Genomic DNA, 12,154 nt, shown 5'->3' with positions numbered 1-12,154 from the left:
TGACTAAACGAGTAGCATAATAACTACTCTTTTTTATCTTCAAAGAATGTTGGATGTTGACCCCCCCCCGAGACTTTTGCAACCAATCACCTATTGTAAATATGACGTAATGTCAGACATTGCAAGGCTGCATATCATGAATTTCTTGACTGCTGACCTTTGGCCTATGAAGAGTTTTGGACGTGCTTTATTATATGCTTTGTTTCTTGGAGGCTAATTTAAATTTTTTCCAGAGACAGATTTAGACTCGTTAGTAAACACACTTGAAGATTTTGCCTACTAAACTACCGAGTGTTTCAAAAAAGTGTACAAGTTTGAATTAACTTATTAAGAAAACTAACAACAGTATACATTTCGAATTTTCAGAGGAAAATTCTATACATATCTTGTTGGTTCAGTTGTCCAAAAGTCATAACAAAATAACGAGAAAATTCATTCAAAAACGCTCGGTTTATAACATTTTTAATTTTCTCAGAATCTCAATTTTAAACTTTTACACTTTTTTTTGAAACACCCTGTATGATATTATACTTTTTCATGAAGCTATGTACATGATACATATATTTTTGCACCCTAATATTTTTCAAAATGTATTTCTTGAAAAGTATTTTTTTTTTAGGAATCTCAAGAAATACGTATTTTTGTTGTTTTTTCTGAAACTACTAAATTGAATTTATTCTAACCTTAAAATATTTATAGCTACTTTTTAGAATTTTTGTAGAATTTTTTTTTTCTGTTGTGTGAAATTTACATTATTTTCTAGGACAAATAACAAAATTGCAGATCGGAAAAATGAGATTAGTCAAAAAAATTTGACCTGAATACTTTAAAATTTTGTTAATAGCTGTAATTCAAATTCAGCAATATTTTAGTTGAATCACTTTCTTCTCATGTTGCTATAGTAACGTGTAATCAACACTGACAAAAACAAACTAAATTATTCATTATTCCCAATGAACATCATTTTATAAAAATTATATCACTTATTTATTTTAGTAATTTATTTTCTGTGTAAAATTATTTTCGTAGTCTGCTAATTTAGTCCATTAAGGCTTTAGCCATCCTTACCCGTTAGGGGGGTTGTAGAAGTTCGAAATACCAGCTGAAAATTTTTGGCTGAATCCCGGAATCCCGGACATTAAAAAACAAAAAAGGCTAATCACAGTCACACTCTGATTTTAAAATTCCGTTTTTCCAAGTCTTTTTTCGTCAAATATCGTAATGCCGTACTGAAAAAAAGACCCCGTACAAGAACAAAGTCCCCCGTTAATTTGTGCTATTTAGGAAAATAAACGGATTTTTTTTCTACCAGGATCACTTAGTTAAAGTTCCCAGCTGGCACACAACGTTTTTTCGACGTTTATCTAACGTTCACAATGTCCATATAACGTTAGATTAATGTTGAAACAACGTCGTGTGCCATCTGGGTTTGAATACATTTCCTTTTACAATAGTTTCTGATTTTCCGTTTTTGACTCGATCTTAAAAGCCTGGATGTATCTAACAAGCGTCCCCTTGCTAATAAACGTTTTGAAAATATTCCACACCGAACATTCTTAATTTTATTTTCGGGAAAAATATTCTCCTGTCCAGGAGCTATTTTATTGGAAATGATGTTAACCCAGGATATGATAGCTTTATTCCAACCTAGCTGCCAGACCCACGTCTATTGGCAGGTGTTTTTCTCAATTATCAATTTGTATTCTTAGATAATGATATGGTGCAATATTGAGTTGTTTTTCATAGCTAGTCATTCAATGAAATAGTTTTTCATAAGAATAAGAAGAACAAGACTAAGAAAATGCTATTAAAAGTCTAAACCATCATGGGTCCGTCAACGAGGTGGGAAGGGGGGGGTCATGCCCCCCTCATTTTTTTGTAGACAATACGTGTGAACATTAGAACAACTTTAAACAGACCAAATCAAATTGCAAAAATTGTTTTTCTCCCCCAATTAAATAGCGTTTTAGGATGGGTCAAGCTGGAGTTTTTACAAGGTTTTTGATGATTCGGTTGGTCGTTGAATCTTGAGACAAAGGATTTTATTGCTTTTTCTAAATAACGCGTCATCTCTATTATTTCAAATGACCAACTAGTGAAGTATCTTATAAAAACTCCAGCTCATCCCTTTAGGGTATTGCGAGGGTGTAAAAAGCCAAACCATGGTGGCCTTTGCAAGTTTCACAAGTTTTCTGTTACCAATGTTTTACTAGGAAAGTCTTCAGCATTCTTGAGTCAGCAGATCCTCGAAGAATTTTCGAATTTTCTTATTATACTTTGTTCTTATGTATAAAAAAAACGTGTAACTTAGGAACTCGTTCAATCTGGAATACTCGAAATGATCAATTCTTATTGAGCTGGCACGCAACGTTGTTTTAACGTTCATCTAACGTTATATGGACGTTGTGAACGTTAGATAAACGTTAAATGAACGTTGTGTGCCAGCTGGGTATTGAGAAAAAAATGATTCATCATTTATGTACAATAAATTTATTTTTAAGTTGACACCTTCATAAGTTATTGATAGACATTGAAAATTTGAACTCAAGTAAGCAATAGGGTGGAGGGTTTTAGTGTAGCCTCATAGGAGAGATCCCTTAGGAATTGCGCTCCGGTGCAGTGTATTTTATTAAATTTTGTGTTGCTTATTTTTACATAAATTGTCATTTTCTTGAAACTTTTTTTATATGCTGAATAGTAAATTTTTTATCTATTCTATTTTCTAAACATTTGAGGCTATCTGATTGGTCCATAAAATAATCTATACAATTTGATTGGGTCATTTCTATTGAATAATTAAATTTCATAAAAAATGACAAAATTTGATGAATTTTTTTTTCGTAATACTTATTACTGACAAAGAAAAAAATTTTCTTCTTATTTTGTGTCAAAAAGGAAATTTTTTAGCATTTTTTATACATAGATTTACTACTTGTTACTGGAAAGTGAAATTTTGATTGGCTTTGGGGTATGAGGTACCTTCTCATTATCTGCGTAAGTAGTAGTTTTTTATATTCAATTAACTCTCTCTAATTCGAACATTTTTTATCCTATCTCTCTGTAATTTGAAGTAGAACGTCGATTTTCTTCAGTAAAAAAACTGAGTAAAATAATTCGAAAATTGTCTTGGTCCTTTGGAAATTGAACTAAAGTCTGTCTCAATTTAATATGCAGCGGAGACAAAAAAGGCTGTAGCTTTTGATAGAATTCGAATAAAATAGCGGTTTTGCGCTTGTTGAAAAGACAAACAGGAGTGGAAAGTTATGTTGAAGATAAAAGTAAAAAAAGAGCGGAAAGTGAAGATTGAAAATGCAGTAGAAGACAATCGATTTCTTCAATAATTGTGCTATACCATTTTTGAACTTTTGGATCCTCACATCTTCAGATCCTTAAGTCTTAAGTCTGGCGTTAAAAATCTTAACCCTTCGAACCTACTTTAGAGCACTTACAAATCGTTTGTGGTTTCAAAACTTCCTGGGGAATTTCCCTTTTTTCATAAATATTATTATGACCTTGATTGTATAAAAACAAGAAAAAATAACCAAACTTGCTTTTACAATACTTTATGTTTCATGTTTCCAATCGTCAGTTGTAAACTAAATGTTGACCTTGATTGTATATTTTTATTTTACTTTTTCATAGACGGTAGTGCAGTTAATGATAACGGCTTATGCTGGAACAAGCACTGGTACGTATTTATATTGAAGAAAGCGCTGAATTTATACCCCTTTTAAGTCATCGAGTGAATGAACTTATAAGAATATCATATTAAGTACAGTTTAAGAATTTGTAGATGCTTTTTATAGATTGCTTTTTTGCTATCATGTGGAAACAAATCCCCTAAGTACCTCTTAGGCAAAAATGGATGATGGGTATGTGCGGACGGGTAATGGTCGGTTTTTTCACCTTTCAAAGTCTCTCTAATGGTTGGAAAATCAGAAAGTTTTAAATTAGTCTCTCTAAGGGTCGGAAAATTCAGGATTTTTAGGATATTTTTTGATTTCGAGAGAAAAAAATGTAATAAAGTCTCTCTAAGGGTATGACTTTTTTCAAAAATCGAAAAAAAGAATTTAAAAAGTCTCTCTAAGGGTCGGTTTTCGGAGGTCCCGTCTGCACATACCCCTCATTCGCCAACCCTAGTACCCCCCTCCCCCCAGGAACAACTCTCAATGGAATTTTCGAATTACATTTGGTATGGTTTCCACATGATAGCAGCAAAAAGTACACATTTAAAGTTTTTAGTTTTACTCAGCCTATTTCTTTATTTCTCTCTCGTGTTTAGATCGATTTTTGGCATCAACGGAGATTTTCCAAACCGAAAGTAACGGAAACAAATCAAGAATACATGATTTTTACGCGGGCGTCCTTTTGGGCGGACAACCCAAAGAGAAAAATCAGGGTGCATGTACAGCATATTGTGCAAAAGAAGGATTTTCTTACGCTGCTCTTTTGACCCAATCAGCTGTCGAGTTTGATTGTTTTTGTGGAAATACTCAGGGAGCAGCTTGCTCAGCAGGTCCATGTTTAGACGTGAGTGTGTTTTTTATGAAAATATTAGATTAGAGTCGGTTAACATCCATGTAATACAGTAATATGGGTGTTATTTGATAAAATGATAATTGTTACGGGGTAATATCAGTTTGAATTTTAACTACGATTTGACCCTTCAAATGTTATATTATTTTTATATTATATTTTTGCTTATCAACTTTAAGGCATACTATAATTGTTACCGCGTACTTTATTATTTTTGTTTTTATTCCATAGTTTCTAGAATAGGGTCAAGACCCCCCCCTTAGGTAAGAGGACCCCCCCCCCCCCCCTAAGGAAATTAATTTAAAATTTCACACCCCTCCACTTAGGAAATCAGTATAAATGAAACGATTGTACAAGAGTCATAATTCAAGGAAGATCCCCCTTATCTAAGAAGACCCCCCTTAGGTAAGAAGACCCCCCTTAACTGGCAACCCCCCCTGAAGAAAGTCAAACTTTTAACACCCCCCCTTGCTTTTGGTTTATCAAAACCCAAGACCCCCCCTAAATGTAGCTGGGGGGTAGAAACTATGTATTCAAAATCGTAATGAATTTTACTTCACTTATTAACGTCGAAATTTAATAGGTTTAGATTGTAACCTTGGTGATCAGGAATGACAATGCCAGTATGTCTACGTGTTTTAGAAAAAAATTGAATAACGCGAAAATAAGCTACCTTTGGCCCTTTTTACGCTGGCTCTGTTTACGCCGGTCATTATTACGCCGGGGGGGGGACAGCCAGGCAAACTAACAAACCGATGGGTATGTGCGGCGGTTAAGGGTATGTTGTTCAAGATAGTAAGATGTACTGTAAGGCTAGGCTTTTGAGAAAAATGCACTGTAAGGCTAGGCTTTTGAGAAAAATGCACTGTAAGGGTATGAATTTCACCGATTTTTTACTGCAGTGTGAGGGTGCGATTCTAGAAGCATATTTTTTTGCCGCACACACAGTCAGTTGGTAACCCCCCCCCCGGTTATTACGCCAAAGATCAATTTATTTCCTGTTAAACCGACCCTAATTTAATTTTCGATCCCTTGTGCCGGCCCTAAACGCCAGCAATGAAAAAATAAGAGCCGGCATAAAAAGGGACGATAATTTAGTTAAAAATATTCAAATACATTTTTTCAATTACTAGGTATACGATGCAAGTGGTTTAGTACTAACACCACCAACACTTGGCTCAGAAATTAAACTCTTTGATACCATTAGTCTTGATGCTGGCACAGGAATGACCAACTTTGATACCATTGGTGTGCATTATGATGGTAGAATCAAAGAATATGATTTCTCGAACAGTGGATTGGTGAAATCCATTAATATTCCTAACCTTGAACAAGTCAATGTTTCTTTGGAAATGAACTGTAAGAACAAATTCTTTTTTATGTATTCATGATACGCACCACTGCAATGACTTCGCGAAATTATGCAACTTTTCTGTTGTTTATTTCCAACCAATACGTCACTTTTCTATTGTTTCAGTGACGTATTGGGTGGAAAATTTTAAAAGTTCTCAGAAGACTCTCCAGTGGTGCATATCATGAATTTTAAAAAACCAATACGAATAAGGCAAATAGGTCTTGTTTTATAAGCAATACCACAAAAATTCGAAAACAGGCTCGGAGATGCTTAGATCGAGGGCTTGTCAAGGCTGAAAAATGCTTATATTATAACGATGCCCGGGGGGGGGGCACTCATATGGTCCGACCTACGGCATGTGCCGCCCTTAAGGGTAGGTTTTTCGAGACCCTGGAAATGCACTGTAAGGCGTGTACTTTTGATAAAATGCACTACACAAGGGTTTTATTTTAGCTGGATACACTGTAAGAGTGTGTTTGGGACTGCTAAGTTGCAAGTCTGACAGTAAAAATCTAATATATCTTTATAATGTTTTATAGCTTTGACTCGCACCCATTTTGATTTGTTTTGAACATTGTGTTGACATCTCAGGCTCATTTTCAGGTTGTTTCAGCAAAATAAGATATGAAAACAAACTACACTGTAAGGGTCTCTCAGAAATGTTCGGTAAAATGCACTGTAAGAGTACCTTTTCAATGCTCAAGAGCTGCACTGTAAGGGTCCGATTATGAAAGCCAAGTTTTTGGCGGCACATGCCGCCGTTTAGTAATCGAGTCAAAACAGTATCCTATGAAACTCTGCTTCTTTTTTAGCTTTCTGGGCCGCCCGCTCGGAACCAACCTTGGTCTCTGTGTACGCTGAAGTCGACGTTGAAATCAAGTGTCCAGATACTATCTTAGAGAACACTGATTTCGAATGTCTTTATTACGTCACATCTGGTACTGGGCTGCAATCAGCATCCATCAAGGAGTCTGGTACTGAGAAACAAGCCTTGACCCTTGTGCCAGGTTTGTGTTTTTTCCAGCCTTTTGACTTCACTTTAGTTATAGCTTTGAGAGAATTTACACTGCCCTAGTTGCCTAATTGGGGCTAACATGTCTCACCAACAGGGACTTTTTGGACCTACCCCGGTGGAGGTCCTATAAATTAACATATGTTTGTCCGTCCGTTCGTTCGTTCGTTCGTTCGTTCGTTCGTTCGTTCGTTCGTTCGTTCGTTCGTTCGTTCGTTCGTTCGTTCGTTTCGTTTCGTTCGTCGTTCGTTCGTTCGTTCGTTCGTTCGTTCGTTCGTTCGTTCGTTCGTTCGTTCGTTCGTTCGTTCGTTCGTTCGTTCGTTCGTTCGTTCGTTCGTTCGTTCGTTCGTTCGTTCGTTCGTCCGTTCGTCTGTTACCAACTTTTCTCAGGATTGAATCATAGGAATCTTTTGATTTTTGGTATAAAGGTGCAAAATGGTGGTGGCTAAAATGTGACGGAGCCCGATTTTCGAGAAAAATATTTTGGGGCAAATTTGGGCCAAAAAACGGCTAAAAAACGGGTTTTTTGGACTTTGTGAAAAATCGGATCATTAATTTTTTCTGATTTTTTGCATAAAAGTAGGGTACCATCATAGGTAAAAGATGGCTGAAGCAGATTTTTGCAAAAAAATTTTGTTGGCTCAAAAAACGCATGTTTATCTATAAAAATCACTATTAATAAGCATACATCAATGTTCTTAGTCAAATTACTCAATTTTTTTATGAGATAGAGGTTTTTTTTGCTCACGAGGGCTTACTTTTGAAAAATATGTGTGTTTAAACATGGAATTTTTTGGTTGCTTGGCGTGTTTATATAGAAAAACTGGCCAAATTCGATATTTTTTTATAAGCACATTATCAATTACTTAGGTATTAGCTTTTCTCGAGATTAGCTCTTTCATTCTTTATGATTTTTTACACAAAGATGCATAACTATAAATCCTCGAATGTGACGGAGCCCAATTTTCGAAAAAAACTTTTTTGGTCAAATTTGGGCCAAAAAACGGCTAAAAACGGGTTTTTTGTACTTTGTGAAAAATTGGATCATTAATTTTTTCTGATTTTTTGCATGAAGGTAGAGTATCATCATAGGTAAAAGATGGTTCAAGCAAATTTTTGCAAAAAAATTTTGTTGGCTCAAAAAACACATGTTTATCTATAAGAATCACTATTAACAAGCATACATTAATGTTCTTAGTCAAATTACTCAATTTTTTTAAGAGATAGATGTTTTTTTTGCTCCTGAGGGCTTACTTTTGAAGAATATGTGTGTTTAGACATGAAATTTTGGTTGCTTGGCGTGTTTTTATAGAAAAACTGGCCAAATTCGATATTTTTTTATAAGCACATTATCAATTACTTAGGTATTAGCTTTTCTCGAGATTGGCTCTTTCATTCTTTATGATTTTTTGCACAAAGATGCATAATTATAAACCCTCGAATGTGACGGAGCCCGATTTTTGAAAAAAATGTTTCGGGCAAATTTGGGCCAAAAAACGGCTAAAAAGGATTTTTTGGACTTTGTGAAATATTGGATCATTGTTTTTTTCTGATTTTTTGCATGAAAATATAGATAAAAGATGGCTCAAGCAGATTTTTGTAAAAAACGAATTCTTCAGCTCAAAAAACGCAAGTTTTTTTTATTTTATTTTTATTACTCATATGTTTTAATTAGATATGTCAATTCCGTCACAAATTGATGCCTAAATCTAACTAGAATCTAACTACTTTTGATTTGCTGACATGCTGTCTTGTAGTAACTGCGTGTCCCCCCCCTGAACTACTTTTGATTTGAAAAATGTTTGATTTTGTAGAGATTCTTGACACACATAATGTTGTTTCAACGATCTATTTGCAGTCTTCTATAAATATTCTGGTCGTTTTCTATAATCAGTGCCATAACATATTGGCACTTTTCGCTAATTTACCATTTTTCGAAAATTGAAGTTCGAGCGAGAATGTCAATTTTTGGCCTTCAACTTGATTTCAACGATTATTTCGATCTGGGAGGGATTTATTGGTTTCTAGGCTATATTTCAAGCCCTACTGCGTTAAAACTCAGAGTTAAAACTCTACCCTTCGAACCTACTTTAGAGCACTTGCAAATCGATTGTGGTTTCAAAACACCCCGGTGGGTTTCCTTTTTGTGCCAAGTTTTTCGTCACTGATTGTAGATTGGATTAGGTCTAAGAAGGTGATTTCCCTTCATGATATTCGTGATATGCGCCACTGTAATGATTTCACGAATTTGTACTATAACTTTTTTCGACTCTATACGTTACTTACAACCAATCAGCTGTTATGAATATGATGTTGCATATCATGATTACGTCACTTTAAACCAACCAGCTGCGTTATAAAAAATCATCTCTTGAGTCCTTGGAAGACATTGCGATGGGTGATTTCCCTTCATGATATTCGTGATATGCTCCACCTGCTATTAATATAACGTAATGTCCGAAATCATTGAAGTGGTACATATCATGATTACGTCACTTTAAACCAACCAGCTGCGTTATAAAAAGTGACGTCATGTCAGAAGATTGTAGTAAATAAAGCCTGGAATATACGGGAACGAGGTTGGGTACATATCCTAAATATTTTGACCTTCTTTTTCCATAGATCCAATGTATTTTCACATTGGTGGTAACATGAAAGCGGACCGCTACAACGTCTATCCAGACTCGTTTGACCGCTTTAACAAACGTACCGCAATGTTTATCAACTTGAACCATGAGTTCGCGACCGATGCGTCTGTCCGCGCGTTCGAAGCGTATGTTACTTGGCTTGACGATAGCGGTGAAGGTTGTATGCATTGGATGGTATGTAACTTTTGTTTGGAAATTTTTTTTCTGTAGGAAGCTTTTAAAATTGCTTGAACAAGCGAGACTGGAAGAAGGATTTCCAATAGCACTTTTTACAGAAAACTTAGTTAGAATTGCTTGAATGAGCGGAGATAATGTACTTGCTCAACTGGAATTAAAAGAGAGGTTGGATTTTCCTGCAGCTCCCAGAGTAGATTGCTGAAACTGAGATAATTATGTACCCTTACAATATTGGTACCGGATTTGTCATTTTATTGGGTTTGTCTTTTAATGTGTATTTCGGGAGGGAAATGACTATCTAGGTGTGTGGCATTTGGTCAATAGATGTGTACAAAGTGGCAGTTTTTACACTAGGCTTGAATAGTGGTAGTATTCGAGCATTTGTTTTGAACTATTTCCATCAATGATCTTTACTATTGATTTTGTTGTATATATTTTTTCTTTGGATTGGTTTCGCTAGTTTTGGACATCAGTTGTTAAACTTTTTCTTTTGGAAAGGTAGGTTTTTGGCCTTCATCAACAGCTCTGTATTGCTTTCTTCATGTTGCGTCTTTTAGCCGAAATCTTAATAGATAGATAGAGTCGATATTTTACGTGGATATCCCAGTAATCTAGGACTTTTAGACAGTCTTTCGATTGTTTTCACGGGGTCCACGGCCAGCCAGCTCGGCTATCTATAAACTGAACGGAACATTGGAAGGGGCGGGGATTCGAACCGCGAATCCCTGGTTTGAGACGCTGACGCCTTTGACCATTTGGCCATCGCTCCTTAAAATCAAACCGAATTTAAACTTTTTAAAAACTTTCTTCTTGTTTTTTACTATAGATTTACAAACCGACGTGCAAAAACCCTGACGAGACATATTGTAATTCGTTGAAAAAATGCATCGATGCTACAGAGACCTGGTGTGGGGACCCTGAAGACTTTTCGACCTTCGTAGCGCCAGCTGGAAGTCCTGTATTTTGTTCCGATGTCGAGCGATTCACAACTACAGACAATTACGCGTGTCCACATATTGATACATTGATAACGGGACCGGAAGCCGATTACGAGGTTGTTTATACTCATAAGACATGTACCACCTCGAAAGGTATGTCAAATAGGTTTTTTCGGTCACGTAACTTTTGTCATTACTTTTTATCTGATATGGCACTATCGCAAAGCTGAAACTTAGGCAAAACCTAAATTACGTCAAGAACATCACTTGCCTCGTATTCAAACAATTACAATGGTGATTGAGACATTAAATGATTTTTTTATGAATAGAAAGTAGTTTTATTAAAGTCCGCGCTGGGAGTTAATCACCATGGCAATATTTTCAAAACGAGGCCAGTGATGTTCGTAAAGTAATTTATGAAAAGCTCTATTTGTTGTTATAGTATTCTTAGCTTCACCGGAGTGCGCTATATTGAATGGAATTTTTTGAAATAATTGTTTATAGGTTCAAATGTGTGGAAAGTTCCTGAGCCATACATGGCAAAGACCGGATACGTACTTGGTTGGATGCCAGACAAAGACAAACCGCTCGATGTTGGATACTATAAGACATCTTTAACATTTGACGAAGCACGTAGTGTTTACAACTACTCTGAAATTTATGACGCGAGTGTTGGTCGTACAATATCTCATCAGTATGCATACGCGAGCTTGAATCCTGTCATGCATATGGTCCGCGCGTACGCTTTCGCTCCTACAATGTTTGCCTACACACATACAGGTAATTAAAAATTCTTCGCTTTTTGTTTTCTTTGAACTATGGACCGGGTTCACCGGGTTCAAAATCGGGTACTCGTAGGTTCCAAATAAACGGGCCCTCCCGCTTGTTAATTTCTCGAAAATTTACCTTATGCCTATATTTACCTTGTTTTGGGTTTTCAGAAGTACAATTTCCAACCCCCCGGCAATTAGTCCCCCCCCCCCCGTTTATTAAAATCTCGAAAATTTTCCAACCCCCACCCCGTTTATTCACCCCCCCCCCGTTTATTTGGAACCTAAGAGTAAAGTTTCCTGAGCCATACATGGCAAAGACCGGATACGTACTTGGTTGGATGCCAGACAAAGACAAACCGCTCGATGTTGGATACTATAAGACATCTTTAACATTTGACGAAGCACGTAGTGTTTACAACTACTCTGAAATTTATGACGCGTTTTGTCGTACAATATCTCATCAGTATGCATACGCGAGCTGAATCCTGTCATGCATATGGTCCGCGCGTACGCTTTCGCTCCTACAATGTTTGCCTACACGCATACAGGTAAGTTAAAAATTCTTCGCTTTTTGTTTTCTTTGAACTATGGACCGGGTTCACTGGGTTCAAAAATCGGGGTACTCGTGGTTCCAAATAAACGGGCCCTCCCACTTGTTAATTTCTTCGAAAATTTACCTTATGCCTATATTACTTGTTTTTGGGTTTTCAGAAGTA

The 12,154-nt window shown here is 36.1% G+C and overlaps 1 protein-coding gene across 1 annotated transcript in view; it reads left to right on the top strand.

Annotated features, from left to right (window-relative positions):
* The first annotated feature begins 2,824 nt into the window (after window positions 1-2,824).
* The window catches only part of LOC136821754 (polycystin family receptor for egg jelly-like), a 62,537-nt gene continuing 53,207 nt past the window's right edge, over window positions 2,825-12,154 (top strand). The window contains exons 1-8 of the mRNA XM_067077964.1: window positions 2,825-2,994; window positions 3,643-3,688; window positions 4,283-4,530; window positions 5,670-5,895; window positions 6,703-6,897; window positions 9,525-9,724; window positions 10,554-10,818; window positions 11,170-11,445. Of these exons, the coding sequence (XP_066934065.1) occupies window positions 2,971-2,994; window positions 3,643-3,688; window positions 4,283-4,530; window positions 5,670-5,895; window positions 6,703-6,897; window positions 9,525-9,724; window positions 10,554-10,818; window positions 11,170-11,445 (1,480 nt within the window). The 5' untranslated portion in view covers window positions 2,825-2,970. The remainder of the gene's footprint in view (window positions 2,995-3,642; window positions 3,689-4,282; window positions 4,531-5,669; window positions 5,896-6,702; window positions 6,898-9,524; window positions 9,725-10,553; window positions 10,819-11,169; window positions 11,446-12,154) is intronic.

This window comes from Clytia hemisphaerica, unplaced genomic scaffold (assembly GCF_902728285.1).
Source record: "Clytia hemisphaerica strain Z4C2 unplaced genomic scaffold, Clytia hemisphaerica genome assembly, whole genome shotgun sequence".
Taxonomy (NCBI): Eukaryota; Metazoa; Cnidaria; class Hydrozoa; order Leptothecata; family Clytiidae; genus Clytia; species Clytia hemisphaerica.
Note: the sequence above shows the minus strand (reverse complement) of the source record. Positions and strands in the feature narration are given on the sequence as shown.